The 27884-nt window shown below is 44.3% G+C and overlaps 1 protein-coding gene across 2 annotated transcripts in view; it reads right to left on the bottom strand.

Annotated features, from left to right (window-relative positions):
- Nucleotides 1-3123: 3123 nt before the first annotated feature.
- CRYL1 (crystallin lambda 1) overlaps nt 3124-27884 on the bottom strand; it is a 77845-nt gene continuing 53084 nt past the window's right edge. For both annotated transcript variants that reach the window (XM_050937312.1, XM_050937313.1), the window contains 3 exons: nt 20699-20804; nt 10898-11004; nt 3124-5021 (listed from right to left, as the gene is read on the bottom strand). In XM_050937312.1, coding sequence (XP_050793269.1) covers nt 4908-5021; nt 10898-11004; nt 20699-20804 — 327 coding nt within the window. In that variant the 3' untranslated portion in view covers nt 3124-4907. The remainder of the gene's footprint in view (nt 5022-10897; nt 11005-20698; nt 20805-27884) is intronic.

Below are 27884 nucleotides of genomic sequence, written 5' to 3'. Positions count from 1 at the left end.
GCTATGGGTCCAGAATGGGTCTTAGGCCCCCTTTTGCTTTTGGGATTAGAAAGCAGCAGGTGTAGAACCCTTTCCCCCTCATTTCCCGAGGGACCTCTTTCACCGTCCCCAGCTGCAGGTAGCTTTCGACCTCCTGAACGAGGAGTTGCTCATCAGAAGGGTCCCTGAAGAGGGACAGGGAAAGGGGATGGGTGGGGGCATAGCAGAGAAGTGCAGGATGTAGCCCAGAGATATGATTTCTAACACCCAGAGATATGATGTGACTCGCAACCAGGCCGGTTGGAAGGGACGTAAATAGTTGAGAAAGGCATAAGGTGGATGCACAGTGACACAGGCATTGCTCTCGAGTGCACCATCAAAACGAGCGCTTCTAGCCCAGGTGTTTTGCCGGGCTAGGCTGAGCTGGTGAGTGGGAGGTGGAGGGACAGCAATGACTGAAACTTGTGTCTCTGTCCTTTCTCCTAGCGGAGCCCTGCAGAGGCGGCCATGGCCTACAAGGTGCGGGGTGGCCTGAATTATTTCTTCGACAACTGCGGAGTATGCATGCCCAGCTAATGGAGTGTGGCCCACGTGTCTTTGAGCCCATGCAGCCCCCCATCCTTCTGCTCTGCAAAGAGTCTATTCCCATCAAACAGGAGGTCCTGGATGGAGGACTGCATCTCCTGGGACAGGCCTGCGGTTTGAAGTCATGAACTGCACCTCATAACTACTGCCGATGTGACCACCCTGGCCGCCAAATCGGCTGCGTCCCAAGCCATCTGGAGGGAACATCTAGCCACTGTCGTACCCTCCTCTACAACTACTACTACAAACCCTTTGGGACAAGTCCTGGGGCAGAGAGTCCTTAAATTTCCTGAGGGAGTTCCACAGATTAAAGTTATATCTCCCCACTAGCTCCTGATGGTTCCTTCTGGGTTCTCAGATTAAAGTTTTTACAAATTCGTCATTTGTCCTTCATGTGTGATTCCCCTGAACACTTCAGGCAGCTGCTATGGGGGTCACTCACAGGCATAAGCCTGTTGCAGGCAGAACAGGGCTTAAAACCCAGAGACCAGGGCATGCCCTGCTTGGGGCAAAGTCACTAACTACACTACTTAACAACAACTTGTTAACTAACTGTAAACAAACTATTTAGAGGACATTGAGAAATGAAGACAGGAAGAACCGCTATTGTCATGGTATAATTCCCCACTCTGAACCTTAGCGTCCAAGAGATGGGGTACCAGCATGAATTCCTCTAAGTCTGATTACCAGCTTAAGACCTGTAGCGCTGCCACTAACCAGGAATTCCAGTGCCCGGTACACTCTGGTCCCCCCAAGACCTTGCCCGGGGAACCCCAAGACCCAGACCCTCTGGATCTTACCACAAGGAAAGTAAACCCTTTCCCTCATCGTTGCCTCTCCCAGGCTTCCCCTCCCTGGGTTACCCTGGAAGATTACTGTGATTCAAACTCCTTGAACCTTAAAACAGAGAGGAAAATGCACCTTCTCCCCTCCTTCCCTCTTCCCCTCCCAGATTCTCCCTGAGAGAGAAAGTAATCCTAACACAGAGAGAAATTAGTCTCTCTCTCTCCCTTCCCTCCTTTCTCCTCACCAGTTCCCTGGTGGATCCAGACCCCGTCCCCTGGGGTCTCATACCAGAATAAAAAAACAATTAGGTTCTTAAACAAGAAAAGCTTTTAATTAAAGAGAGAAAAAAAACAGTGAAAATTACCTTTATAAATTTAAAAAATGGAATAGGTACAGGGTCTTTCAGCTATAGACACTGGGAATACCCTCCCAGCCTAAGTATACAAGTACAAATTAAAATCTTTTCAGCAAAATACCAATTTGAACTCCTTTCAGCCAAATACACATTTGAACTCCTTCCAACCAAATACACATTTGCAAATAAAGAAAACAACCATAAGCCTAACTCGCTTTATCTACCTAGTACTCACTATTCTGAACTTATAAGAGCCTGTATTGGAGAGATTGGAGAGAAACCTGGTTGCACGTCTGGTCCCTCTGAGTCCTCAGAGTGAACAACCACCAAAACTAACAGCACACACACAAACTTCCCTCCCTCAAGATTTGAAAGTATCCTGTCCCCTGATTGGTCCTCTGGTCAGGTGACAGCCTGGCTCACTGATCTTGTTAACCCTTTACAGGCAAAAGAGATATGAAGTACTTCTGTTCTATTAACTCTTACTTATCTGTTTATGACAGCTATCCACTTGCTAGGCAAGGGAAAGGTGCTCCGACCAACTGTCACAGGCGGTAAGAAGGAACTGAGAGGGCATAGGGCCGGTGGTGCCTGATATACCGGTGCATGAGTATGGCACTCCAGAGGGCACCATGACTAACCCTATGGAAACCGCTAAGGCAAAAAATCTCCAACAACTGTGCACGCACACACTGAGAATGGACTCAACATGAGCAAGCACTCAAAGAATGGTATTTTCAGAGTGGATGGGAAGGCAGAGGTATTGGAATCACACTGATAGTATCACGCCTGAGAGCTCTATCTACAGCATAGTACCTCTCTTTTTGGCCACTGTTCTGCACTGTGTCCCTCCTTCCCAGGCTTTCCATGAGGCAATTTGACAGAAAGTCACTTACTGCTATTAAATGCCTTGCACTTGCACTAGGCGACAATAGTGCATACATGGTAACTAGCATCCATTTCTGAGAGACTGTGCATTATTTCTTGATGATTTGATTCCAAACTGACCTCAGCAACATTTTTAATCAGCATACTTACACCCCTACCAGAGTGCACCATCTCAAACCAATGTTCAGTGTAACTAGAGCTGTAACTAGGCATTTCAGCGCCCAGAGTGAGCAACCGTATTTGCACTCCCTAGGCGACACATGGGGGGACACACAGGGCCACGTGCCCCACTGATTTTTTGGTTGTGCCCCCGCCCAACCCAGACAGGGTGGGTGGCCCGTTGAGGTGAGTCAGGAGGTGAAGGTGGTGTTCCCTCCCTGAGTCTCACCATGCAGCCCATTGTGGCTGGTGTCAATGGCCCAAGTTACCCCCTGGCTTTGCGCTTTAGGTGGCTGCCCTACTTGCCCCGCCGTGGTTACAGCTCTGAGTGTAACCAGTAAAATATCACACAGGATCTTTGTGGAAGTCAGTATATTTCAATACAATCTTTTATTCATGAGCAAAGAACAGAAATGGAGGCAGATATTTTTGATATATGTTCGAAGATTTCAAACAAGCTAACGCTGAGCAACTAACCAGCTAAGACATCATGAGACTGTTACTGTGGACATGCACATAGCAAAAAGGAACTAATTTTACGTTTAAAAAGAGTTATTAAAACCTTCTATGACCTTGTCTAGAATAGAGAGAAAGATGTTTTTAAAATTATATTCACTAACAGGATTTGAAGCACCACGTAGCACAGCCACTGCTTCACACCTTATATATTATGTGGTAACCTAGGTTACAGTATGACCAGCTATTGGAATTTGAAAGATGTTAAGCAGTGGCTACATTAAGTTCAAATCATTCTTATCTATTATTTATATTACACTGCCGCCCAAAGATTCAAATCAAGATCAGGGACCTACCATGCCAGGCACGATATAGACTCATAACAAGAGACAGTCCCTGCCCCAAAGAATGAACCATCTAAGCAGACAATGGGTGACAGAAGGCACAGAGGGGAGATGTGACTCTCCCAAGGTCATATAGCATGTCAGTGGCACAGTTGGGAAGAGAACCCAGGTCTCAGATCACGGCCCTGTCCACTAGACCCTGCTGCCTCTTAAGTTAGCTAAATCAATTTAAAAGTAACTCTAACCACCTTTTTTTCTCTTCTAGAGAGGGTCTAAATGGGACACACTTATTTTGAGTAGCAATAAACCACTGGTGACATCAAACTGCTCACTTTGATCAAGGCAAAGTCATGGGCTGTCAAGCACATAGCCTGAAAAACTGGGTGAGGCTCCGATGAATTCTGTAGGAGCTGGGGGCAAAGAGGGATTCTGCTCTAGTCTATTCAGGTACTTATGCCTTGTCTATCACCATGGTATCTAAGTGCCTAAGGGAGAGGGGGAGGGAAGGAAAAAGTAATTCTCTCACCAAGATTGTGGAACAGCTACAGAGCTGGGTTGCAGCAATCCCTGAAGCTATTGCGCTCCTACTCTGCAGGGAGAATGGCCAGTGGACCCCTCCCCTATTCTCCCTGTGTGCATTCCACAAATTCTCCTCTCACCTCAATGCAGTCAAATTAGACAGAGCTCACCATGCCCACAGAAGGTTATGGAGAGTAGCATTTGTCCCATAATGACAAACAGCAGATGTTTGCCTGTTCTCTGGTCCCCAGCAAATGCAAGCGCTGCTGAGGCTACAGATCTCCATGCAAGATTATAAAATGTATAATTTTAAAAACTATTGTGTGCTTGTCTATTATACAGTATTAATAATGTTGATGGTAGCTAGTATTAAAGAGACAAGGTATGTGAGGTAATATCTTTTATTGGACCAACTTCTGTTGGTGAGAGAGAAGTTTTTTGCGCTTAGAGAGAGCTCTTCTTCAGGTCTCTCTCCCCAACAGAAGTTGGTCCAATAAAATACATTACGTCACTCACTCACCTTGTTTTGCTATTATCCTGGTACTGACAGGGCTACAACAAATCTGCATAAGCTAGTATTAAAGCATTTAGAATAATCAGATAAAAAGTTTTTTATGAATTAGTTTCTTACGCAGTTCCTGTCACGAATTAATAATGTAATGACAATTTGGACTACATTTTGAATCACCCTCTGTATTTGCACATGGGCAAAAATCATTGCTTGCATATTGAGTCACCTGTTCTGCAAATACAGATTTTTGCCTGTGGAAATGGAAGCACCCACTTTTGTGGAGATATGCCGATAATTTGCCCTTGTGTATTACAGAGGATGCAATTCAGTTGGATTTCATTTGTTTTTTCAACTTGGCAAGACCCATAAGACATTCATCTCTCCATGCTCTCCTGGCATTTAGATGTTCTGGATCAGTTGGAGTTCGTTCAATCATGGCCTGAAATAAAAAAAATAGTAGATTACGCCTCATGTTGAATGTTGGAAATTTCTTACCAAGATTGTTTTTGTTGGGTTTTCTCCCCTCTTCAGGTTAACATTCATGCTGGTAATTGTCATATGGGTTCTGATTCTGTTGACAACAAACAGTAGGGTCACAAGGACCACTAGTTGCCTGTTTAAATCCCTTGCCTGTTTAAGGCCAACATGCTTCTTTTCCATGGAAAGGAGGATACCATTAATTCATACCTTTTTTTTTTTGCAGGCTGTCTGATCCACTAGTTAGAAGTTAGTTAATCTATACGGTGGACATGTCAGTGAGGATCTGTACTTGGAGGTGGCAGCTCTCATCTTTCACTGTAGTTTGGAGAACATTCTGGCCTAACATTGGTAGTGAAAGCTCAGGGTATGTCTACACTAGAAACGCTACAGTGGCACAGCAGCTGCGCCACCATAGTGCTGTAATGTAAACACTTCTTATGGCGATGGAAGAGGTTCTTCTGTTACTCCAGTAAATCCATCTCGTGAAGAGGCGGCAGCAAGGTTGATGGCGGAATTCATTTGGTAACCTAGCACTGTCTACATCTGGGGCTTAGGTTATCTTAACTCCATCTCTCAGGAATTTGACCTTCTCACAACCCTGAGCAACACAGCTAGGTCAATCTAACATTCTAGTATACACCAACTCTCACACAGGGCCATGTAAGTCTATCAGCAGCAACTTGGCATTAACCTGTCTGCTTGGTTTGCCCATGAGGCAGCTGTCAAGTCCTTCTGATAAAACCCTTTTATTAACTACGAAGGAAGAGACCCAGCCTTGGCCTTTTAGGCAGCTAGATACGTGCTCTAATCCAAGTACACATGTAGGAGTTTGAAGACTTGATTTTTTTTTTTAACTCCTCATAAACCATGTTTATGAAGGTGTCATTTTTTTTAGAAGTGCAACCTTAGCAAGATTAAATTATAAGGTGAGGCACATACAAGAAATGAAGCTATCACTTTTTGCAAAGGTGGAGTCAGGAGCAGGCTGAAGTTATTAAATGGGCTTCCAGTGCTAGAAACCATGACAAGGTGGCAGCCTGCACCAAGAGACAAAAAACAACACCACCTAAAACAACATGCAGGAAAGTGGACCCTAGTGTTTGAGTGCAACGATTAATGGACTTGAAGATCTATATGTTAAATGGATCACTGCAAGAAGAGCAACAGTAGGTAACAGGCTCATGCCAGTTGCATGTTACTGACGGATGTGCTCTTAGAGAGAGAAGTATTTCTGAAAGTGCAGAGGTAGACCCAAGGCCATCTTTGCCAAAAGGAGCAGCCCGTAGTTCAGAATGGTTTAAAAGATAAACAATGAGCAATATAACAAAAGCTGGATAAAACTTGGGCCCACGTCATTTGCAGCACTGTTCTTGCCAGTAATAATTCACAAGTTGCAGTTATTCTAGAGCAACATGGAGGACAGAAAGCAGCATAAAAAGTGTTTAATGTTTTGCCATTGGGGAAGGTTCCTTGTAAGCCTAGTTTTGCCAATGTCTTTGATGAAGCCCAAGGAAAAAGGAGATAGAATCACCATGAGGCCAAAAGGGAATATCACACTCCGAAAAGATCACAAAACTTTGTTGCTATGCTTTCATTTATAGAGGCATTAAGGAGGATGATAGATGGAAAGACATAGTTTGCAATCTATTGTTGTTTCCTGATTTATATTGATTCAGCAATAAACCCATGTGGTGATTATATATTTGAAATCACACTGGTGGAGAACTCAGATGCAAGATAACTAGATGGAAGGATAAACAAAAATAGATCTGGGACTAGGGTTTTTTTATTTCAAAAGGACTAACTTTAAAGAATTAAGGAAATTAGTTAGGAAAGTGGATTGGACTGAAGAACTTGTAGATCTAAAGGTGGAGGAGCCCTGGAATTACTTCAAGTCAAAGTTGCAGAAACTATCAGAAGCCTGCATCTCTAGAAAGGAGAAAAAATTCATAGGCAGGAGTTGTAGACCAAGCTGGATGAGCAAGCATCTCAGAGGGGTGATTAAGAAAAAGTAGAAAGCCTACAAGGAGTGGAATGTGGGAGGGATTAGCAAGTAAACCTACCTTACTGAGGTCAGAACATTAGGGATAAAGTGAGAAAGGCCAAAAGCCATGTAGAGTTGGACCTTGCAAAAGGAATTAAAACCAATAGTAAAAGGTTCTATAGCTATATAAATAAGAAGAAAACAAATAAAGAAGAAGTGAGACCGCTAAACACTGAGGATGGAGTAGAGGTTAAGAATAATCTAGGCATGGCCCAATATCTGAACAAATATTTTGCCTCAGCCTTTAATGAGGAGCTTAGGGATAATGGTAGGATGACAAATGGGAATGAGGATATGGAGATAGATATTACCACATCCGAGGCAGAAGCCAAACTCGAACAGCTTAATGGGACAAAATCGGAGGGCCCAGATAATCTTCATCCAAGAATATTAAAGGAACTGGCACATAAAATTGCAAGCCCATTAGCAAGAATTTTTAACAAATCAGTAAACTCAGGGGCTGTACCGTATGACTGGAGAATTGCTAACATAGTTCCTATTTTTAAGAAAGGGAAAAAAAGTGATCCAAGTAACTATAGGCCTGTTAGTTTGACATCTGTAGTATGTAAGGTCTTGGAAAATATTTTGAAGGAGAAAGTAGTTAAGGACATTGAGGTCAATGGTAACTGGGACAAAATACAACATAGTTTTACAAAAGGTAGACCATGCCAAACCAACCTGATCTCCTTGAGAAGGTAACAGATTTTTTAGACAAAGGAAATACAGTGGATCTAATTTACCTCGATTTCAGTAAGGCATTTGATACAGTTCCACATGGGAAATTATTAGTTAAATTGGAAAAGATGGGGATCAATATGAAAATTGAAAGGTGGATAAGGAACTGGTTAAAGAGGAGACTATAACAGGTCGTACTGAAAGGTGAACTGTCAGGCTGGAAGGAGGTTACTAATGGGGTTCCTCAGGGATCAGTTTTGGGACCAATCGTATTTAATCTTTTTATTACTGACCTTGGCACAAAAAGTGAGAATGTGCTAATAAAGTCTGTGGATGACACAAAGCTGGGAGGTATTGTTAACACAGAGAAGGACTGGGATATCATACAAGAAGATCTGGATGACCTTGTAAACTGGAGTAATAGTAATAGGATGAAATTTAATAGTGAAAAGTGCAAGGTCATGCATTTAGGGATTAATAACAAGAATTTTGGTTATAAATTGAGGATATATCGGTTGGAAGTAACAGAGGAGGAAAAGGACCTCAGAGTACTGGTTGATCACAGGATGACTATGAGCCGCTAATGTGATATGGCCATTAAATATAAATAAATAAATAAATTAAAATTAAAATTAAAAATGCTAATGCGGTTTTAGGATGCATCAGGCGAGGTATTTCCAGTAAAGATAAGGAGGTGTTAGTACCGTTATACAAGGCACTGGTGAGACCTCATCTGGAATAGTGTGTGCAGGTCTGGTCTCCCATGTTTAAGAAGGATGAATTCAAACTGGAACAGGTACAGAGAAGGGCTACTAGGATGATCCGAGGAATGGAAAACCTGTCTTATGAAAGGAGACTCAAAGAGCTTGGCTTGTTTAGTCTAGCCAAAAGAAGGCTGAGGGGGGATATGCTTGCTCTTTATAAATATATCAGAGGGATAAATATCAGGGAGGGAGAGGAATTATTTAAGCTTAGTACCAATGTGGACACAAGAACAAATGGATATAAACTGGATGCTAGGAAGTTTAGACTTGAAATTAGATGAAAGTTTCTAACCATTAGACAAGTGAAGTTCTGGAACAGCCTTCCAAGGGGAGAAGTGGGGGCAAAAGACATATCTGGCTTCAAGACGAAGCTTGATAATTTTATGGAGGGGATGGTATGATGGGATAGCCTAATTTGGGTAATTAATTTGGCAATTGATCTTTGATTATTAGCAGGTAAATATGCCCTTGGTCTGTGATGGGATGTTAGATGGGGTGGGATCTGAGTTACTACAGAGAATTCTTTCCTGGGTGCTGGCTGGTGAGTCTTGCCCACATGCTCAGGGTTTAACTGATCGCCATATTTGGAGTCAGGAAGGAATTTTCCTTCAGGGCAGATTGGCAGAGGCCCTGGAGGTTTTTCGCCTTCCTCTGCAGCATGGGGCACGGGTTACTTGCTGGAGGATTCTCTGCACCTTGAGGTCTTTAAACCACGATTTGAGGACTTCAATAACTCAGACATAGGTTAGGGGTTTGTTACAGCAGTGGGTGGGTGGATGAGATTCTCTGGCCTGCATTGTGCAGGAGGTCAGACTAGATGATCATAATGGTCCCTTGTGATCTTAAAGTCTATGAATCTATAAGTCTATAAACAACCTGGGCCCCAACCCAGCAATGCACATAAGGAGGTGCTTTACTTTAAGCATGTGAGTAATCAAGTTAGCCATGTGTCTAAATGCTTTGCAGATTAGGGTTTTAGTTTGTAGAATATATAAATACAGGAATAAAAAGAAGAAACTTATCAAATATTATTCATAACTTGTCACACAGGTATGCCAACAACCAGACCTCCAAGTTCAGCTCATCAGAGCAGATAGATGGGAACAAAACATATGAAAGCATATCTCCTACTGTTGTGTACAACCAGTAATTATCTATGAACACTGTGAGATGCATCTACACTAGCTCTCAGAGTTCTACCAAAGCATAGTGAAAAGCTTGTAATAATGTTACATAGCTCTTAGATAGCATTTAAGGGTAAGCATGTTAGGGTAGTTAAGCACTGGAACAAATTACCTAGAGAGGCTGTGGAATCTCCATTATTGGAAGTTTTTAAGAACATATTAGACAAATACCTGTGAGGGATGGTCCACAGATAATACTTAGTCCTGCTTCAGTGCAGGGGGCTAGACCAGATGACCTATCTACAGGGCCGGTGCAAGGAATTTTCGCGCCCTAGGCAAAACTTCCACCTTGCACCCCCCCTGCTAACCCCACCCCCTGAGGCAGCTAACTGAGCCCCCCACCCATAGAGCCCACCACCCACCCTGCCTGGGGAGCCCCCCCCCGCAGCAGCTAGGGAGCCCCCCCCTCCCCGCAGCAGCTACCCCGCCCCCCTGCCATGGCAACTAACTCCGCCCAGGGAGACTCCTCCCCCACCCCCACGGCAGCTAACCCCACCCAGGGAGCCCAACACCTCCCTCCCCCCGGCAGCTAACCCCACCTGGGGAGCTCGACCCCCCACCATGGCAGATAACCCCACCAGGGAAGCCCGACCCCACCCCCCCATGGCAGCTAACCCTGCCTGGGGAGCTCGCCCCAGCTCTCCTCTGCTGAGCAGACCAGAGCCACTCTAACTCTCCTCCCCTCCCAGGCTTGCGGCGCCGATTGGAGGAGACTTAGAACAGGGGCTGTGTGCTCAGCAGAGGAGGGAGAGTGGAGGTGATCTGGCGTGGGGAGTGGTTCCTCTGTGCGCCCTCCTTGTTACGGCGGGTAGCCCACCCTGCGCCCACCGCCCCAGCTCACCTCCACTCCACCTCCTTGCCTGAGCAGGCTTTTAGGCACCCCCAACCACTAGGCGCCCTAGGCGGCTGCCTAGTTTGCCTATCTAGGTCCCTTCTAGTCCTAAATTTCTATGATTTTTCATTCACAGATCTCAAAGCTCTTTACAAAGGGATTTATGTTACGTCAATTCTATTTTAGCATTTTCAATCAATGCAATTGATTGAAATACAGATCAGAGGTACTTCCAAGAGTCACTCAAACAAGTGACCACTACAAAGAAATTAAAGTCAACATTTGTTATTTTGATGGTCCTTATGAAATCACATCAATCCAGTCTTGTACACTCACCTGGCTGATTTGCTGCTCAATTTCACCTGAAAAATCTGGTACTGGACCAAAGGTTTTCAGAACATGTATCATTCCTTCACGGTATCGCTCACAATAATTTGTCATTCCTAAAACAGGAGTGAAAAAATGTATTTGGTCTGTTCCAAAATAGAAATTCCCACAGTTTATTTCAACAATATAACCTTGTGCTTAAGGGCTGTCCTGAATAGATACAAAGCACTTTCAGCACTAGCTGTTTATGAGGATGTTGCCTGTAGGACCCTATTGTCATTTGCTACAGAAGTTGACAGGTACGTAGGTAGTGAAGGAAACAGGAGAAAAATGCTGTACAGTCTTCGCTGTTGCAGTTGAATTGGTTACCAGTTGCTTGTGATTTCTACAATGTGATTTGCAAAGCTGGAGTTTCAGGAGTAAGTTGATGGGAAAGGGGGGGTGGTTCAGCAGACTGGGGTAAAGCATGGCAAGAAGCCATGAGACAGAGGGACACTGCCACTAGGGAGAGGAGTTGGGAAACAGTGACACTGGACAAAGACAGAAAGGATGGTCTCATGGTTAAGACTTTTGAAAGCCACTCAGGAGAACTGGATTCTATCCCAGCCACTCTCACTAAATTCCTGTATAATGCTGGCAAGTCACTTGGGCTAGGTTTTCAGTTTTCAATGCAAAAAAAGGACTATTTTTATACTGAGATCGCTAACGTGAGATGTCTCCACTAGGATTGTACACTGAGAGAGCTATGGCACTGTAATTTCTACCTCAAGGTAGTTAGTTAAGGTCAACCCTATACAGCCTGCCTCATGAAGGCACTTTACCAAAGGGTGTCCACTACTGGCAGCTCAGTTTGCTCCCTTTTCCCAGACACAAACAGGCGAGTGTTTGAGTCACAGTGGAGAGACTCAGTCATGTGTCCTCCTGTACTCCGTTTATGAAGACCCAGAGAGCTGAGTGGTGTAAACCTGGCTATCTATGGTGAAGATGGAACTGATGCAGGATTGAGGCAGGGGTGTCTGGGAAAGGAATGTCTGACACAGATCTTTAAAACAATTATAAGGATTTGTACTTTTTCTTCAGTCACTCCAAAATGAGATGTTTCACAAAATTATATATAAACCTGGTTCCTGCCCCTAGAAGCATGGAATCTACAATCAACACAGCACCACGAGTAAGAGTCACAAATAGAGCTGGCCCAAAAGGGGGAACATCTTTCCATAACACTTTTCATGTTTTTAAGAAAAGGTTTAATCCCCAAAAGACAAGAAATATTAAAAACATGAAACTTTTTGCAGAAAGGGATTTTAAGAAAAATTCCATTTCAGGAGAGCATAAACAGAATTTTTCAGCTTTACTGATCCTACTAAAGTGAGAAATAAATGATTGGCCAACGAGAGACTATTTCATGGCATGATCAGATAACATTGGTACTTAAATCTATTATTAGGTACTGCCATAATAGAGGCACAACTTTCTTCCTCACCCTAGAGTGGACCATATTAAGTTTGGGAAGCTCTCACCTTTTGCTTGCTTGCCTATGGAGTAAACGTCTACATCTTGATGAAAATTAGTTCCCTACATGGTAGCACAAAACACTTCACCATTGAACCAGTGGGCATGACAATACAAATCATCTATACTGTTGAGTGAAATGTATTAACAACAAGCATACATTTCAACTATAGTTGAGTATATAAAAGTCACACCCAGCTATATTTTATGAAGCCCAGCAAAGAAAGTGACTCTGAATCATTGTTTGTGGTTGATGTTTCTTCTTCATTTTGATATTTAGTGCTTTTTACATTTCACACCCTGTTCACCGCAACCCTGCCCATCTTGGAGAGATTTCTAAAATGAGCAAGAATGCCCACTAGTAGTAGAAAAATCATAAGTTTCACCATAAAGTTGAGGGCCATGTGCTGCTCTTAATCTCCATCCAACTCCTGCTGATACCAGTGGAAATCCCCACAGTGGATGGTGGACAGCACATAACCCTAAAACTGCATATTATTATTTTTACTCTCACACTACTTAGAAGTCCCTTGAAGTCTCAATATCCAGCACGTGCTAGAGCACTGCTTCCCAAATGATGAGTCCTGACCCACCAGTAGGTTGCCGCCTTTCCCACTACTCTTACATGCCCTGGGCAGCAGATAGCACTATGGGGAGCGGAATCTGGGTGGCAGCACCAGCAACATGGAGGAAGCGTCTTTGGAACATAGTTGGGGCAGGGAGAGGATGCTGGCTGTCTGCTCGCTGCTGCCTGGATCCTGCTCTTACTTTCCCTGGGCAATGGGCAGCAGTGCAGAGAACTGAAGCCAGACAAGGGCAGCAGCAGCGTGAGTGGAAGCAGCTGGGTCAGCAAGCAGATCAGTCACCAGCTTGCTCATGCCCCAGAAGAACTCCCATATGCTCTCATGCAGCAGGCAGCAGTGTGGGGAGCAGGATCCAGGGAGCAGCTAGAGCCATCAAGCAGACAGTCAGCAGCCAGAGGGAGATAGGGGTTGGCGGGGGTTGGCAGGGGTAATGGCTGCTCCCCCAAAAGAGAGAAAATGCAGTTGGTGTGTCACCTTCATAAAAAGTTTGGAAACCACTTGTCATAAACAGATGGTTAAGGGTTAATGTCTCTTTTACCTGTAAAGGATTAAGAAGCTCAGTAAACCTGGCTCACACCTGACCAGAGGACTAATAGGGGGACAAGACACTTTCAAATCTTGGTGGAGGGAAGTCTTTGTTTGTGCTTTTTGGTTTTGTTCGTTGTTCGCTCTCGGGACTGAGAGGGACGGGACATCATTCCAGGCTTTCCCAATCTTTCTGAATCAGTCTTTCATGTTTCAGAATTGTAAGTAATAGCCAGGCAAGGCGGATTAGTCTTATGTTTGTTTTCTCGACTTGTAAATGGTGTCTTTTTGCTGGAAGGATTTTTATCTCTGTTTGCTGTAACTTTGAATCTAAGGCGGGGGGGGGGGGGAGTCCCTCTAGTCTATATGAATCTGAGTACCCTGTAAAGCATTTTCCATCCTGATTTTACAGAGATAATTTTTACCTTTTCTTTCTTTAATTAAAAGCTCTCTTTTTAAGAACCTGATTGATTTTTCCTTGTTTTAAGATCCAAGGAGTTTGGATCGGTGTGAAGCCTCTCAAGGCAACCCAGGGAGGGGAAAGTCTGGGGGGAAAAAAGGGGGATGGTTAATTTCTCCTTGTTTTAAGACCCAAGCGGTTTGGGTCTGGGTTCCCCAGGGAAAGTTTTGGGGGAACAGAAAGTGTGCCAGACACTAAATTCTGGCTGGTGGCAGCATACCAGATTTAAGCTCGTAATTAAGCTTAAAAGTGTTCATGCAGGTCCCCACGTTTAGTACCCTAAAGTTCAAAGTGGGGGAAAAAACCTTGACACCACTGTGCTAGAGTTAGCAGTTTTAGGGCCAGATTCTGATTTTGGTTTCACATTTCACTAGTATAAATTTGGAGTAACTACACTGAAGCAACTGAGATCAAAAGAGCTCGTATCCCCTCAAACGCCTTTTACAGATTTAAGCATTTAAAAATTATATTTATGATGGCTTATTCTCTTGTTTGACAGATTATTTTTCACAGAGATTAAAGTAACTCTGAAAGCTTAAAAACAAACATATAATCTTACAGAGTCTGGACAAACTTCAACAGATTAACAGATAGCTCATTACACATACAAGGAGGTACTGTGTGTATTAAAATAATACTGTGACAGATAAATGAGAAAAGACTCTAAAGTACTATAAAGATGTTTATTGCCAGGTAAAGGGCTGATGGCATTTCTGTGTGGTGGTATTATGCCAAATCTTAAAATAATCAACTTAGTGGTAAGGAACTTTTTTGCTCTGAAACCATCATCACGTTAAGTTGGATGTCCTTATAGTACTTCCCTTGTTTTTATGGGCTTCCTTTCTGTCTGTTCCCATTCAGTTCTCAAGTTTCTGGCTCAATGCCATTAGTGACTTGAGACTGGCATTTTGTTCTGTAGTCAAGACTATTGGCACAGTACTGTATGTTCAAATCTCTTGCTTAAATAATAGGGCAAAGTGACCTAGGCAATACCCTTTGGTCAGTCAATTTGCAAAAATGGGGGAAAAGAAAATAAGAGGCAGAGTAAGGGAGGTTGGGGGGTTGGGGCATTTGCAGGTGGGTGGTGTGTAGGAAGATCTTGGGATATCCTTCCCATAACCAAACAAGCACAAGAAACCAACACTGTCCTCCAGGAGTATCCTTATGAGCCAGGTTCTCCTCTCCCAAAAGAGAAGAATATCACTCCCTCCACTTCCAAAATAACCCCATCTCTCGCCATACCCAAATTTCATCCTTCACCACCCTCTCAAAGAATTCCATTTTTATCCCCACTAATTCTTCCTGTATCTCACCTCAGCTTCTCACCTCCCAAATCCTATGTTGACTCCCTCTTTGCTTACTGACTTGAAGTGCGGCTAGGCATCTAAGGCCTGGTCCACACTACGCATTTAAACCAATTTTAGCAGCGTTACACCGATTTAACACTGTACCGGTCCACACCACGAGGCCCTTTATATCGATATAAAAGGCTCTTTAAATCGGTTTCTGTACTCCTCCCCGACGAGAGGAGTAGCGCTAAAATCGGTATTACCATATCGGATTAGGGTTAGTGTGGCCGCAAATCAACGGTATTGGCCTCCGGGCGGTATCCCACAGTGCACCACTGTAACAGCTCTGGACAGCAATCTCAACTCAGATGCAGTGGCCAGGTAAACAGGAAAAGCCCCGCGAAATTTTGATTTTCATTTCCTGTTTGCCCAGCGTGGAGCTCTGATCAGCACGGGTGGCAATGCTGTCCCAAATCCAAAAAGAGCTCCAGCATGGACCGTACGGGAGATACTGGATCTGATCACTGTATGGGTAAACAAATCTGTTCTATCAGAGCTCTGTTACAGAAGACGAAATGCCAAAGCATTTGAAAAAAAAAATCTACAGGCTACACAGTGCTGCGTGACAAGCATAACGGGAAGCCAGAGACTCAAACGGATGCTCATGGAGGGAGGGAGGGGGTACTGAGGACTCCAGCTATCCCACAGTCCCCAGCAGTTTCCGAAAAGTATTTGCATTCTTGGCTGAGCTCCCAAAGCCTGTAGGTTCAAACACATTGTCCGGCGTGGTTCAGGGAATAGCTCATCAATGTACCCCTTCCCCCCCCATGTGAAAGAAAAGGGGAAAAAATCGTTTCTTGACCTTTTTTAATGTCACCCTATGTCTACTGAATGCTGCTGGTAGACGCGATGCTGCGGCAGTAAAGAGCAGTATCCGCTCCTCTTCCCTCCCCGGCGGCAGACGGTATAACATGCTTGATAACTGCTGAATACCCCTGGCTGGCCTCAGGGGTGCCTGGGTAAAAATAGGAATGATTCCTGGTAATTCCCAGTAGATGGGACAGAACGGCTGGTAACCGTCTTCATCATAGCCACTGGGGGCTGAGCTCCATCAGCCCCCTCCCTTTCCTGTGTAAAGAAAAGATTCTGTCCTGCCTGGACTATCATAGCAGCGGCATGCTAGGCTCCTCTCCCCCACACCACTTAATATCCTGCCTGGACTGTCATAGCACAGTGAGGCTGCCTCCCCCTCATTTTATCTCACTAACAAGTCAGTGTTTCTTATTCCTGCATTCTTTATAACTTCATGACACAAATGGGGGGGGCATTAAAATGGTAGCCCAGGAAGGTTGGGGGAGGAGGGAAGCAAGGGGTGGGGTTGTTGCAGGGGCACCCCCCATGAATGGCACGTAGCTTATCATTTCTGCGGGATCTGACATGGAGCAGCTGTGCTCTCTGATACACTGCTTCTCTAGTACATTTGCCCCATATTCTAGGCAGGACTGACTGTATTTTTAGAAACCATAAAGGAGGGATTGACTTGGGGAGTCATTCCCTGTTTTGCTTTTGCACCCCCGGCCGATCTCAGCCAGGGGCACCCATGATAGCAGCAGACAGCACAGAAGGACAGATAACTGTCATCTCATTGCCAAATTACACTGGCACTAGACAGTACAGAATGACGGGTAACCATCTCTGCTATCATGCAAAAGCAAATGAATGCTGCTGTGTAGCGCTGGAGTATCGCCTCTGTCCGTTGCATCCAGTACATATACGGTGACTGTAAAAAAAATAGCTGAACGGGCTCCATCGTTGCCGTGCTATGGCATCTGCCAGGGCAATCCAGGGAAAAAAGGCGAGAAATGATTGTCTGCCGTTGCTTTCCCAGAGGAAGGAATGACTGACGACATTTACCCAGAACCACCCGCGACAATGATTTTTGCCCCATCAGCCACTGGGCTCTCAACCCAGAATTCTAAGGGGCGGGGGAGACTGCGGGAACTATGGGATAGCTACGGAATAGCTACCCACAGTGCAACGCTCCGGAAATTGACGCTAGCCTTGGACCATGGACGCACACCGCAGAATTAATGTGCTTAGTGTGGCCGTGTGCACTCGACTTTTTACAATCTGTTTAATAAAACCAGTTTATGTAAAATCGGAATTATCCCGTAGTGTAGACGTACCCAGAGGAGCTGCTAGGGTGGATTTCTGGCTAAGGAGAGATGCTGGCTGGCTGCAGGCAGCTGTTGTTGGGTTCGTGGGATCTGCTCAGCTAGGCAGACTGGTAAGAGGAAGGGAGAGTTCACCTACACCTCACCCTCTCCCCAGTTGTTGCAAATTGGAAGGAGAAGCCAGTGCTGTAGGTCCAGGAGATCTATCCTGGGGAAGGAAGAGGGACTTAACACTGCTAGTTCTCACGCTATCTAAAGCAGTGTTGAGGGAGGGATAGCTCAGTGGTTTGAGCATTGGCCTGCTAAACCCAGGGTTGTGAGTTCAATCCTTGAGGGGGCCATTGGGGATTGGTCCTGCTTTGACAACGGGGTTGGACTAGATGACCTCCTAAGGTCCCTTCCAATCCTAATAATCCACGATTCTAAGAGCAAGGAGACAGCTGGCACAGAATTGCAGCTGATGTCCATTGGCTGCAATGAGGCATGGCATCCAGCAAACGATGCTGTTAAATTCTCTCTGATGAGAGCAGTCTGAGGTTTGTCAGCTGGATCCTGTATAAGCAGTTGCTTCACACTCCCAGCCTGCATCTGCAGGACTGGGAGCAGATTGACATTCCAGATGATGAAAGCAACCAGGCAAATGCCCTGTTGTCTGGTGACCCAGGCCTGTACTGAGTAAGTGACTGTATTTTTTTTTAAATCAAGAATTATAAATAATGGATTATCCACCTGCAATGCCCTTCCTCTCTTTTATTTTATGCATTAATGTTAAAATACTGTTTTTGCCGAATGCTACTGCAAACCTGTTGCAGCATCTTCTTTTGTACATGGGCTACCAGTCTGCAGGGTCATCCTGTTCTGTTACAAAACCTTTGCCTCACCCAATCTATATATCACTATCAGTCACAAAGCAATCTAAGGCCTGGTCTACATGGGGGAAGGGGAGGCAGGGGGGGGAAATCGATCTGAGTTATGCAACTTCAGCTACATGAATAACGTAGCTGAAGTCGATGTACTTAGACCTGCTCACTGCAGCATCTTCACTGCCGCTCCCTCATCGACTCTGCCTGCACCTCTCATAGTGGTGGAGTACAGGAGTTGATGGGAGAGCGCTTGGGGGTCAATCGCTGTCCGCTGATCCGGCAGGTAGTATAGACATACCCTTAGTATTAATCTACTAGTGGGATATACTCTGCTTTTACATAGTCACCTTCTTCAGATTAAAAAAAAACCCAGTCACTTCAAAGTGCAAGGTATTAACCAGAGCTCGTTTGAAAAAGGAGAAGTTCACAACACTTTTCATGACAACTGATGTTTCTTGCAGAAGAGACGAGACAAACATGGGTTATGATGAACAGATGCTAAGGCTGGACACTCTGGGGAAATGTAGAAGCCACCTGTGATGAAGTAGGACTGTTCTTAATGTTTCCTCTGAATACTGTAGGGGTGCCTCAGTTTCCCCTATGCATTTCTTAAGTCTCTAAGTGGTGGAATTAGGGGGTGTAGTTGTTGCAGAGCAAAGGGTCGGTATACATAAATGGCCAACACTGTGTCTCCTGGCAACTAATGGCCGGGGCCCTTCCCCCTTGCAAGGTGATAGCTAAAGGTGTTGGAGAACAAAGGAATCAGGTGACCTCCTGGCCCGGGAAAGGAACAAAGCCCAGAGGAGGAGGGGTTGGAGAGTGAGTCAGTTTGGAGCTAGCTGGAAATGAGGAGTGAAGTGCAGACGTGGGTGTCTGGCTCACTGCCCCACAAAATGGACCCGGCTGAGGGGTCCTGTTCTCTGCACCTACAAGCTTCGTTTTACACCGTGTTCCTGTCATCTAATAAACCTCTGTTTTACTGGCTGGTTAAGAGTCTGACTGCGAAGTGGGGGTGCAGGACCCTCTGGCTTCCCCAAGACCTTACCTGGGCAGACTTGCTCTGGGAAGCGCACGGAGGGGCAGAGGATGCTCAATGCTCCAAGGTCAAACCGAGGAAGGTGAAGCCGTGTGAGCTTCTTGCCCTGAAGACAGTCTGCTCACAGAGAGGAAACTTCACCAGAGTCCTGGCTGGCTTCACAGGGAGCAGTTCCAGAACATCGCCCGGGGGCTCCGTGACACCACTCTGTGTGTTTTATACTTTTTCCTTTTTTTAAATGTTTACTGAGAGTTAAAACTGCACTGAAGGAATGTGCAGTGTGAGAATGATAGTCTAAAAAGGTTAATTACATTTTTTTAATACCAAGAATAAAATTTTATGGATGTCCAGGTATAGTTTGGCCTCTGAATCCAGCCTAAAATCTAGTCCTAACAAGGATTCTTATGATGACCACCAGCTGTTGAGTGTAACAATGTGAGTTAAGCGAGAACAGGAAAAGCCAGCTCCTCACAGTATAGATGATGATGGCAAAGGGGATCCTTCTCTTTCTTAACTTGCTTAAACAGCTCCACAGAAAAGACTATATTCATCTAAACAGTTTCTGAGGGACGGAGTACCCGATCACCAGGTTACTGGCCAAATGAATACTCACAGACACTTGTCAACTGGCAGCATAAACCCAATTGAGAAAAACAGGCACAAGTGATCTTAACTGCATGATTGAAAGGAAAAGTTAAAAATGTAACAGATAAAGATGCACACAGCTTCTGTGCCTTGCCATTTCATTACCTGTCTGCTGTACCAATCTAAGAGAAAATATCTCTCTGATTTATATGCTGAGTTATAAACCCTGAAGAGGATGGAAAAACTGTAAGAAATTAGCAGATCAAAAATGAAAATATCTAGAATAGACCTTGCTCTCTGGACTGGAGATGCAGCTTCGCAAGAGTATGCAACAGCAGACAATTTAAGTGGTGTTTAAGTTGACTGGTATGCAACACTGGTTATAGCCTTCTTAAAGAAAGCAAAATGCAGGCCCTGGCCTGTTTAGGCAGTCTGTCTTGTTGAGGATCACAGTATAAATCCAGGGAGCAATGCAGCCTAAAAACCCCAGTCAGGAGGGAGAGAGAAGCAGGTCTCTGCCAAAGAGAGGTGACATCTGGGAGCCAGAAATCTTCAAGTGAGTACCCAGGGAAGGGGAATACAGGTGCAGTTACCCTGAAACTGTGAAAGCTTTCATATGATTTCAATACTTGAGACCTACCTTATTATGAAAAGAGAAAAGACATTTACAGTCGATTTTACCCTGGTCTGAACTGTTAAGACAATATTAGCAAAGCTTTACACAAGAAATCCTTGCCTTGAAAAGTATTCTATTTAAAGTCTTAAGGAAAAAAACTGCATACCTTCTGCATTGAGATGCATCGTTTCAAGCGGTCCTATAAATGCATACCGTGTTCCCAATCCATCAGACATCACGAGGTCTAGATCAGCAGGAGATATTACTCCTTCCTAAGTGGCAAAAGGGGGACAGAAAAATCTCAAGTGAAAAGAATTTTACAGAATTTTGCTTAGTTTCTTTATTTAGAATATCATCTGTTAAAGCAAAATACAAAATACTAGCACTAGAGATAGTGAATAATTTGTAAATAGAAAAACAGATCCCCAGACACATCTCTCTTATGACAGGACTTACTATTGTTTAGCATTTATATATATTAGCTAATTTAAGAGGTGGATTTTTTGCATATGATTGTCATGTTTTAGCATCAAATTATATTCTTTTTAAATCTGAACAAATGAGTCTCTTCTGTGATCCTAGGGGCTGCTTAGGACAGTATTATTTTTTAAGGAGGAAATAACCAGAAAGAGCTATGAAATTGCTTAGAAGTTCTTAAGTGTATTAATATTTTATTTATTCTCTTCACCAAAAAAACCCCAAAATAAGAGAAGACCCAAAAAACACAAGAAGTAAAGGAATGGAAAAAGAAAGGAAGGGAAGGAGGCAGGAATGGGAAAAGAGAGAAACACCTCAGTTTCCATCCACTAAGGATTAATCAAAAATTTCTAAGAAGTCAGACCAAATCTTCAAATTTGTCTAAAGTTCCTCTTCTCCAAAACGTTACCCACTCTTTAGCTGTCAGGGCAGCCAAGTCGCCGAGCCACGCTTCTATCACGGAAGGCAGTCTGCTCTTCCACGTAAGCAACATGAGTTATTTGGTTACAAGCAGTGCTCTAGAGAACCAAGCTTTCCATGAGTTGGAGAGTTTCCAAGATGATGGGCTATATTCCCAAACAAATTCTAGGAAGTAATTTTAAGGGGCTATCCATTATCTCTTAATCCTCCTGCCTACTTCTAGCCAAAAGGACTGTATCCAGGGACAGTCCCAAAACATGTGAACCAATGTGGCTCTGAGAGACCCACATCTCCAGCAGCAGTTTGTTCTGACAAGGCCAGGCACTGTAACCTATCCAAGGACCAATGTGAATAAAATATAACCTTCTGATGGATCAATCTTCATCGCAGATCAATAGCAGAGTTATTAATATATTGCAAGGCAGCTCTCCATTGGCTAGGGTTCAAGATGTACACAAATCTTAGTTCCAGGCCTGGAACAGACAATCTAAATTAGGGAGGTTCTTTTGGACCAGAAGTTGTAACAGGCTATAGCTGGTTGGCTGACCCTATGGAGCTCTCTCCACATCAACACAATTCTGGAGTCTCTGGTGCTCCCAGCGCATCAGGACCAAATATGTCCTTCAAGAGATGCTTATGATGCAGGCAATGCCATACAGCTGGACCAGGTCGGTTGTATTGTCGTTGGAGTGACTGGAATGGTAGCCAATACCATGGGGGACATTTTACAATCAAAACATTAACACACTGAACCCAGTATTCTTGCCAGTGAGAGGGGATGGACCAGCTCCTGTTCCAGAATCAGCCAGGGAAAGGTCTGTTCTGTCTGGAGCCAACCGGCTGCCTGGCTAAAGATATGGGCTGTATGATAATGATCCGGATGAGATTGGGAGTTACAATCTACACAAAGCCAGTCTTGGCCCTCCACCCTCCGAGAAATAATATAAAAATTTTGTTAAGTTTTCCTAAAATAAAACTGAGGAACAGTAACTGGGAGATCTCTCAGGACATACAGTATTTGGGGAAGCACTTGTCAGACCACATTCTATTATTTAGTTACTATATCTGCATATTATCAATTTTAATTCATTTTAGTCATTATGTGTTTTTCTCAGGAGGTAGGGAGCAAAGGAGATAGTATTGTTGAGCATATCATCAGTGACAGGACCAGGACAAGAGATTACTTTATCAAAATCCATAGACTGCAGCAGAACTTTTGAATTTAGAAATTTCAGCTAGTGTTCATACCCCCCTTTTATTTTCTAGCATTTATCTCCCCGGTTGCTGGCTCTTACTGCAAAATAATCATTTTGACAGAGGAGGCAGGTTTCTCATTGTCCCTGAAGCCATCCCAAGGAATTAGCTGGGAAAATGATGATTAAAGAGAGACAATGCAGCTGTCACCCATTTAACTGGAAACTGGTTGCATCATGTACGGAACTTTGCTTGGCCTCAACCTGCCTGGAGTTCTCAAGTTCACTGCCAACCTCATGTCTCAGATCTGGCAGGACTCTGAGTCTGTGAAATGGAGAACCTTCTTGAAAGTTCAGCACAGCAGTTACACCCATGGGGTACACTTACAAAGAAGCCATCACACCCCCATAATCAGTTGGGACAGGAACATCATTTCTTTTTTACAGGTTACAGCATATTGCCTCAAAGCTTTTCCTGAGAATAGTGTTTCCTTTATAAGGATGTTTCTTGCCCTCTCTGAGATTAGAAAGCTAAGATTGAATTAAGACCATGTTCTATCCCATTCCATCAAGCCAATCCCCTTCATCCCAATGGATGCCTAACAAATTACTCTCCTGGCTGTTGGGAAGGCAGAAGAGTTGTCAGGTTTCTTCTACCTTTTTCTCTCCCCTCCATGCTGTTTGAGGGGAAAGGGAGGCTATTTTCCTCCCTTTCTGGTGGCTCTCCATCCACCTACCTCTTTTCCATGGCTGATAAGGTTTGGTTGATGGAAGGAATTCCTTTTTATTACTCCCTCCTATAAAGCCTGAGCCAGTGAGCACCCCCAAACTCCCACTGCTTTCATTGAGAGTTAAGGGCACCCAGTGCCTGTTAGGATTAGGCCCAACACGAGGGTCCCACCTGTCCTTTTGCTGAATGCTATGATTCAATCACTAACTGCGGTCCAGAAACAAGAATTTAATTGCAAACCCCAAAAAGGTATAACAGCAGCATGCTTTACCTCTCACATCATCTACAAGACTGGGTAAGTACACAACCACTGAAAAGCAAAGAATTGACAAGCTAATGACACCATAAGCCTTACAGTTGCCTGTGTACTTGATGAACACATCCTTACTGAGTACAAAGAAATGGAGATTTCACCACCACAGCCTTAAAAAAAGCCCTTTAAAAGGTCTTAATGTCAAATCTCAATCGGTTAACAGGTGCGATCCTGTTTGAGGATATAGGCTCTTCAGAAGTTAATATGAGGCTCCTTGTATAGGCACCAACTCCAGGGCTGGAGCTACAGGCGCCAACTTTCCAATGTGTCAGAGGGTGCTCACTGCTCAACCCCTGGCTCTGCCACAGGCCCTGCCCCCACTCCACCCCTTCCTGCCCCCTCCCCAAAGACTGCAGTGCCTTCGCTCCTCTCCCCTCCCCCCACCCCGAGCATCCTGCATACCACGAAACAGCTGATTGGGAGGTGCGGGGAGGGAGGGGGAGGTGCTGATCGGTGGGGCTGCTGGTGGGTGGGAGGCGCTGGGAGCAGGGTGGGGGAGCTGATGGGGGGCTGCTGACGTATTACTGTGGCTCTTTGGCAATGTACATTGGTAAATTCTGGCTCCTTCTCAGGCTGAGGTTTGCCACCCCTGCTGTATCTCATGGAAAAGGTCATACAATTATTTGTTTTACAGTAATGCCTAGAAGCCCCAGCTAAGAGCAGGCCCCTTCTCTGCTAGGCTCTGAAAAGCCTGCAGTCTAATTAGACCAGACAGACAATGGTGGAAGAAGTGTGATCTCCATTTTATAGAGAACTGAGGCACAATGAAGTGACTTGTCCAAGATCACACAGCAAGTCTGTGGAGGCCTGGGAACTGAACAGAGGTCTCAAGCGTCCCAGCCTAATGCTTCATCCACAAGATCATCCTTAATCTCTAGAGCAGCTTAGAATCACACTTTAAACTGAAACAATTTTTAAGCACGCCCAACTGTTTATGGAATTTTTGCATTTGCAATCTGGGGTAGATCAGTGAAGCCATGTTAACCACCCAAAATGATTTGCAAATGGAAGTAGACTTTGTCATTTGTTATGTTTACATCCAATGTTCTAACAAAACATAGAGCTTTGATTAATGTTTCATTTAAATTAAAAACTGTAAACATAATGGTGTAATATTTCACTCTTGCATCTGGCAGGATTCTCACAATAGCTCTGAATCACTGTAAGATCATTTTCAAATAAGAAATATATTAGTCTCTCCGCCACTGTAGACACATCAGTTTCACAATGCTGAGATATGAAGAGCAATACGCTCAAAACCATTCAACTACGATTCTGCTCTCAGTCCATATCTTCCACAAACTTTATGGCTCACTGAACCTGAAGACACTGTCTCATCCAGCCAAAATGTGAATAACAAAAGTAGATGGCCTTCCAACTAGATGCATGACAGATTCCTTGAGCTGAGGTTTCACATTACCCTAGTGAAGTGGGCTCAGCTGTTCAAAGAAAAATGTTTGCTTCTCTGCTGCCAGGCAGAGCGCCATAAAAACAAAAGCCTTTGTTTTCTTAGCTTTATGACTTCTTCAGAGATTAAAGACAATCAAATAAGGAACACACTAAACTAACTCTCTTAGGGAAAGTTCTAGCTCTCATTTAAAGTGAAGGAGAGTGTTAGCTGGTGGAATGATTCAGCAAAAGGGAAAAGAAAAAAATGCTATAATCAGCAAGGTGTTTTTCTCAAGGGTTGGTGCTTATGGGAAGAAAGTAAAGAAAGAAAGACTCTCAACCCACTGTGCTTGGGTGTGGAACCCAACCTTCCTGAAGACATTGTCCCTCTCTGCCTCCAAAGCAGTCAGTGATAAGGCTGTCAGCTGAGCACATATGCAAATGGCAAGAGGAAGCTGAGCTATAGTGAAATGCATGTTCATCAGGAGGTGGTGGTAACCCTGCACCATGCATTGTCATTGACTTTACTGGCAATAGGATCGGCGCCTTAGCTCGATCCTGCTTTCGCCAGTTGTTAATGACCTCTTCCTGGTTATGCTGCAGGGCTTTTGCTCCACTCTTGATCTTTAAGCTGCTTGCTAATCACATCCTCCTTGAAATTTTATTCTCTCAATGCTGCTGCAACTCTGTCCCTTCCCAGTTCTTCTCTGATCTGTCTTGTTGTTCCTTCAGGGTCTCTGACTATTGAAGAGTTCTTCTTCACTCTCTCACTATCTGAGGGGAGGGGTCTCACAGAGCTCCACCTCTGGTCCCCAACTTCTCTCTCTGCACCACTTCTCTAGTTAGCTTATTCACTGCATGGCTTTAACCACTATCCATATACCTGTGACTCACAAATCTACCTTTACCCCACCTCTTCACCCAATTCCACATCTTGGCCCATCCGACAATGGCGTACCAGCAATATACTTTTCATGTGGCCAAAACTGAATCTTACCTTTCCTCTCAAACCCTGCATACCAGCCTCTTTCTTTGTTGACAGCATCACCATCCTCACTCAGGCCCATACCTGAGATTTATCTTTGACTCAGTCCTCTCTCTTGCCTCTTTGTCCAAATCCACTGCTTCTTCCCCCACAACATGTTCGAGATCCAGCCCTTTCTCTCCGAACATCACTACAACTTTTGTTCAGGCCCTCATCTCCCAGATTGACTACTGCCGCCACCTCCTCCTCTGACCTCGCAGACACCTATGTCGTCTTCAACAAGTCCATTCAAAAGACAGCTGCTGAGATCACCTTCCTGTCCTGTCATTCTGACCATGTCACTCTTCTCCTCGATCCCTCCATCAACTCCCCTGTTTTCCATTTAATCACATTCAAACTTCTTGTCTTTATCTTTAAGGCCCTGCACAGCTCCACTCCTCCTTCCTTTTCTGCTCACGTACCTCACTTCATTGCCTCTTCATCCACCCCACTTCCCAACATTAGCCTCAGTCATCCATTTGTCCAATTTTTTCCACTGACATCTTTGAACCTTCTTTCATGCCACCCTTCATGTATGGAACACCCTTCCCGAACTAGCCAGTGAAGCCACTACCTTGTCCTCCTTATTCTGTCTCAAAGGTCCTCCAAGTAACACTGTAATACAAATAAAACAACAGATAATAATGATCAGAGAAATAACAATCCCTGTCAATATTCAGGGAATGTCAAAGCTATTCAACTGAGAATGGAGAGGTACAGAGGCTACGGAGTGAAGCCAGTGCACCTTGTTGCTATGAAAGCTAACTGAATGGACAGAAAAATGACTGTCTTTGCAAGAGGCTGGTAACCAAGGCCCAAATGACAGGGCTTCCTATTCTTCCCTTCTCCTCCTTTAGACTAGACGAGTCACAAGTAACCCACTTTTAAACAGAAAATAAATTGAAACTGTCACAGGGTTTCATATAGAGGAAAATTACAGAATCCTAAGATGTACACTCAAGTTCCACTGGGGGGAAAATATTCTAACAGGGAGCTCAAGTTTGATGCTGCTTTCAAGAACCTTAGGGTACATCTATACTACCCACCAGATCGGCGGCTACTGTTCGATGTATGGGGATCCATTTATTGCATCTCATCTGGAGGCGATAAATCAATCCGTGAATCCTCCTTGGCAGGAGGAGTAAGTGGAGTTGACGGGGGAGCTGCCGCCGTGAGGACGGCCAGGTAAGTTGAATGAAGATACTTCTACTTCAGCTATGCAAATAGCGTAGCTGAAGTTGCATATCTTAGTTCAACCCCCACCCCCACCCCGCTAGCATAGCCCAGGCCAAAGTGTGAGCGGATCATTCCTCCTGAAAAACTGCCTTGTTACTCCTCACAATTTCCGTGGCCATGTCATATGAACCACTCCAAACACCAGCTTGACATTTATAATAAGGTCTTGATCATCAATCAACACAAGTCCTCAATTTTCAAAACAAGACCAAACTATCTCAAAGTGACTATTGTAATAAATGATCTTGGGTGGCACGAAGAGTTCCCTGCAGCTTTATGCTTATCTTTTGAGTAAGGTAGAGCCCAGCTGTCTGATTTTGCAATATAGTCCCATGCTACTGTACAAAGGTGGAGTACTGCTAAGGAACTGCAAACGGAGTCCACTGTTATTTATACAATGTTGCGGGTGTGTACAACGCTTAACAAATAAATGTATAGGTCCCCGCAACAAGGATCTTACAATCTAAGATATAACACAGCGAGGATGATAACGGAAATAAAGTGGAAGGATGAGGATTACAACAGCAAAAAGTCTTTGAAATATGCTAATTGTTCCTCCCATTAAAAAAA

This window comes from Gopherus flavomarginatus, chromosome 1, assembly GCF_025201925.1.
Source record: "Gopherus flavomarginatus isolate rGopFla2 chromosome 1, rGopFla2.mat.asm, whole genome shotgun sequence".
Taxonomy (NCBI): domain Eukaryota; kingdom Metazoa; phylum Chordata; order Testudines; family Testudinidae; genus Gopherus; species Gopherus flavomarginatus.
Note: the sequence above shows the minus strand (reverse complement) of the source record. Positions and strands in the feature narration are given on the sequence as shown.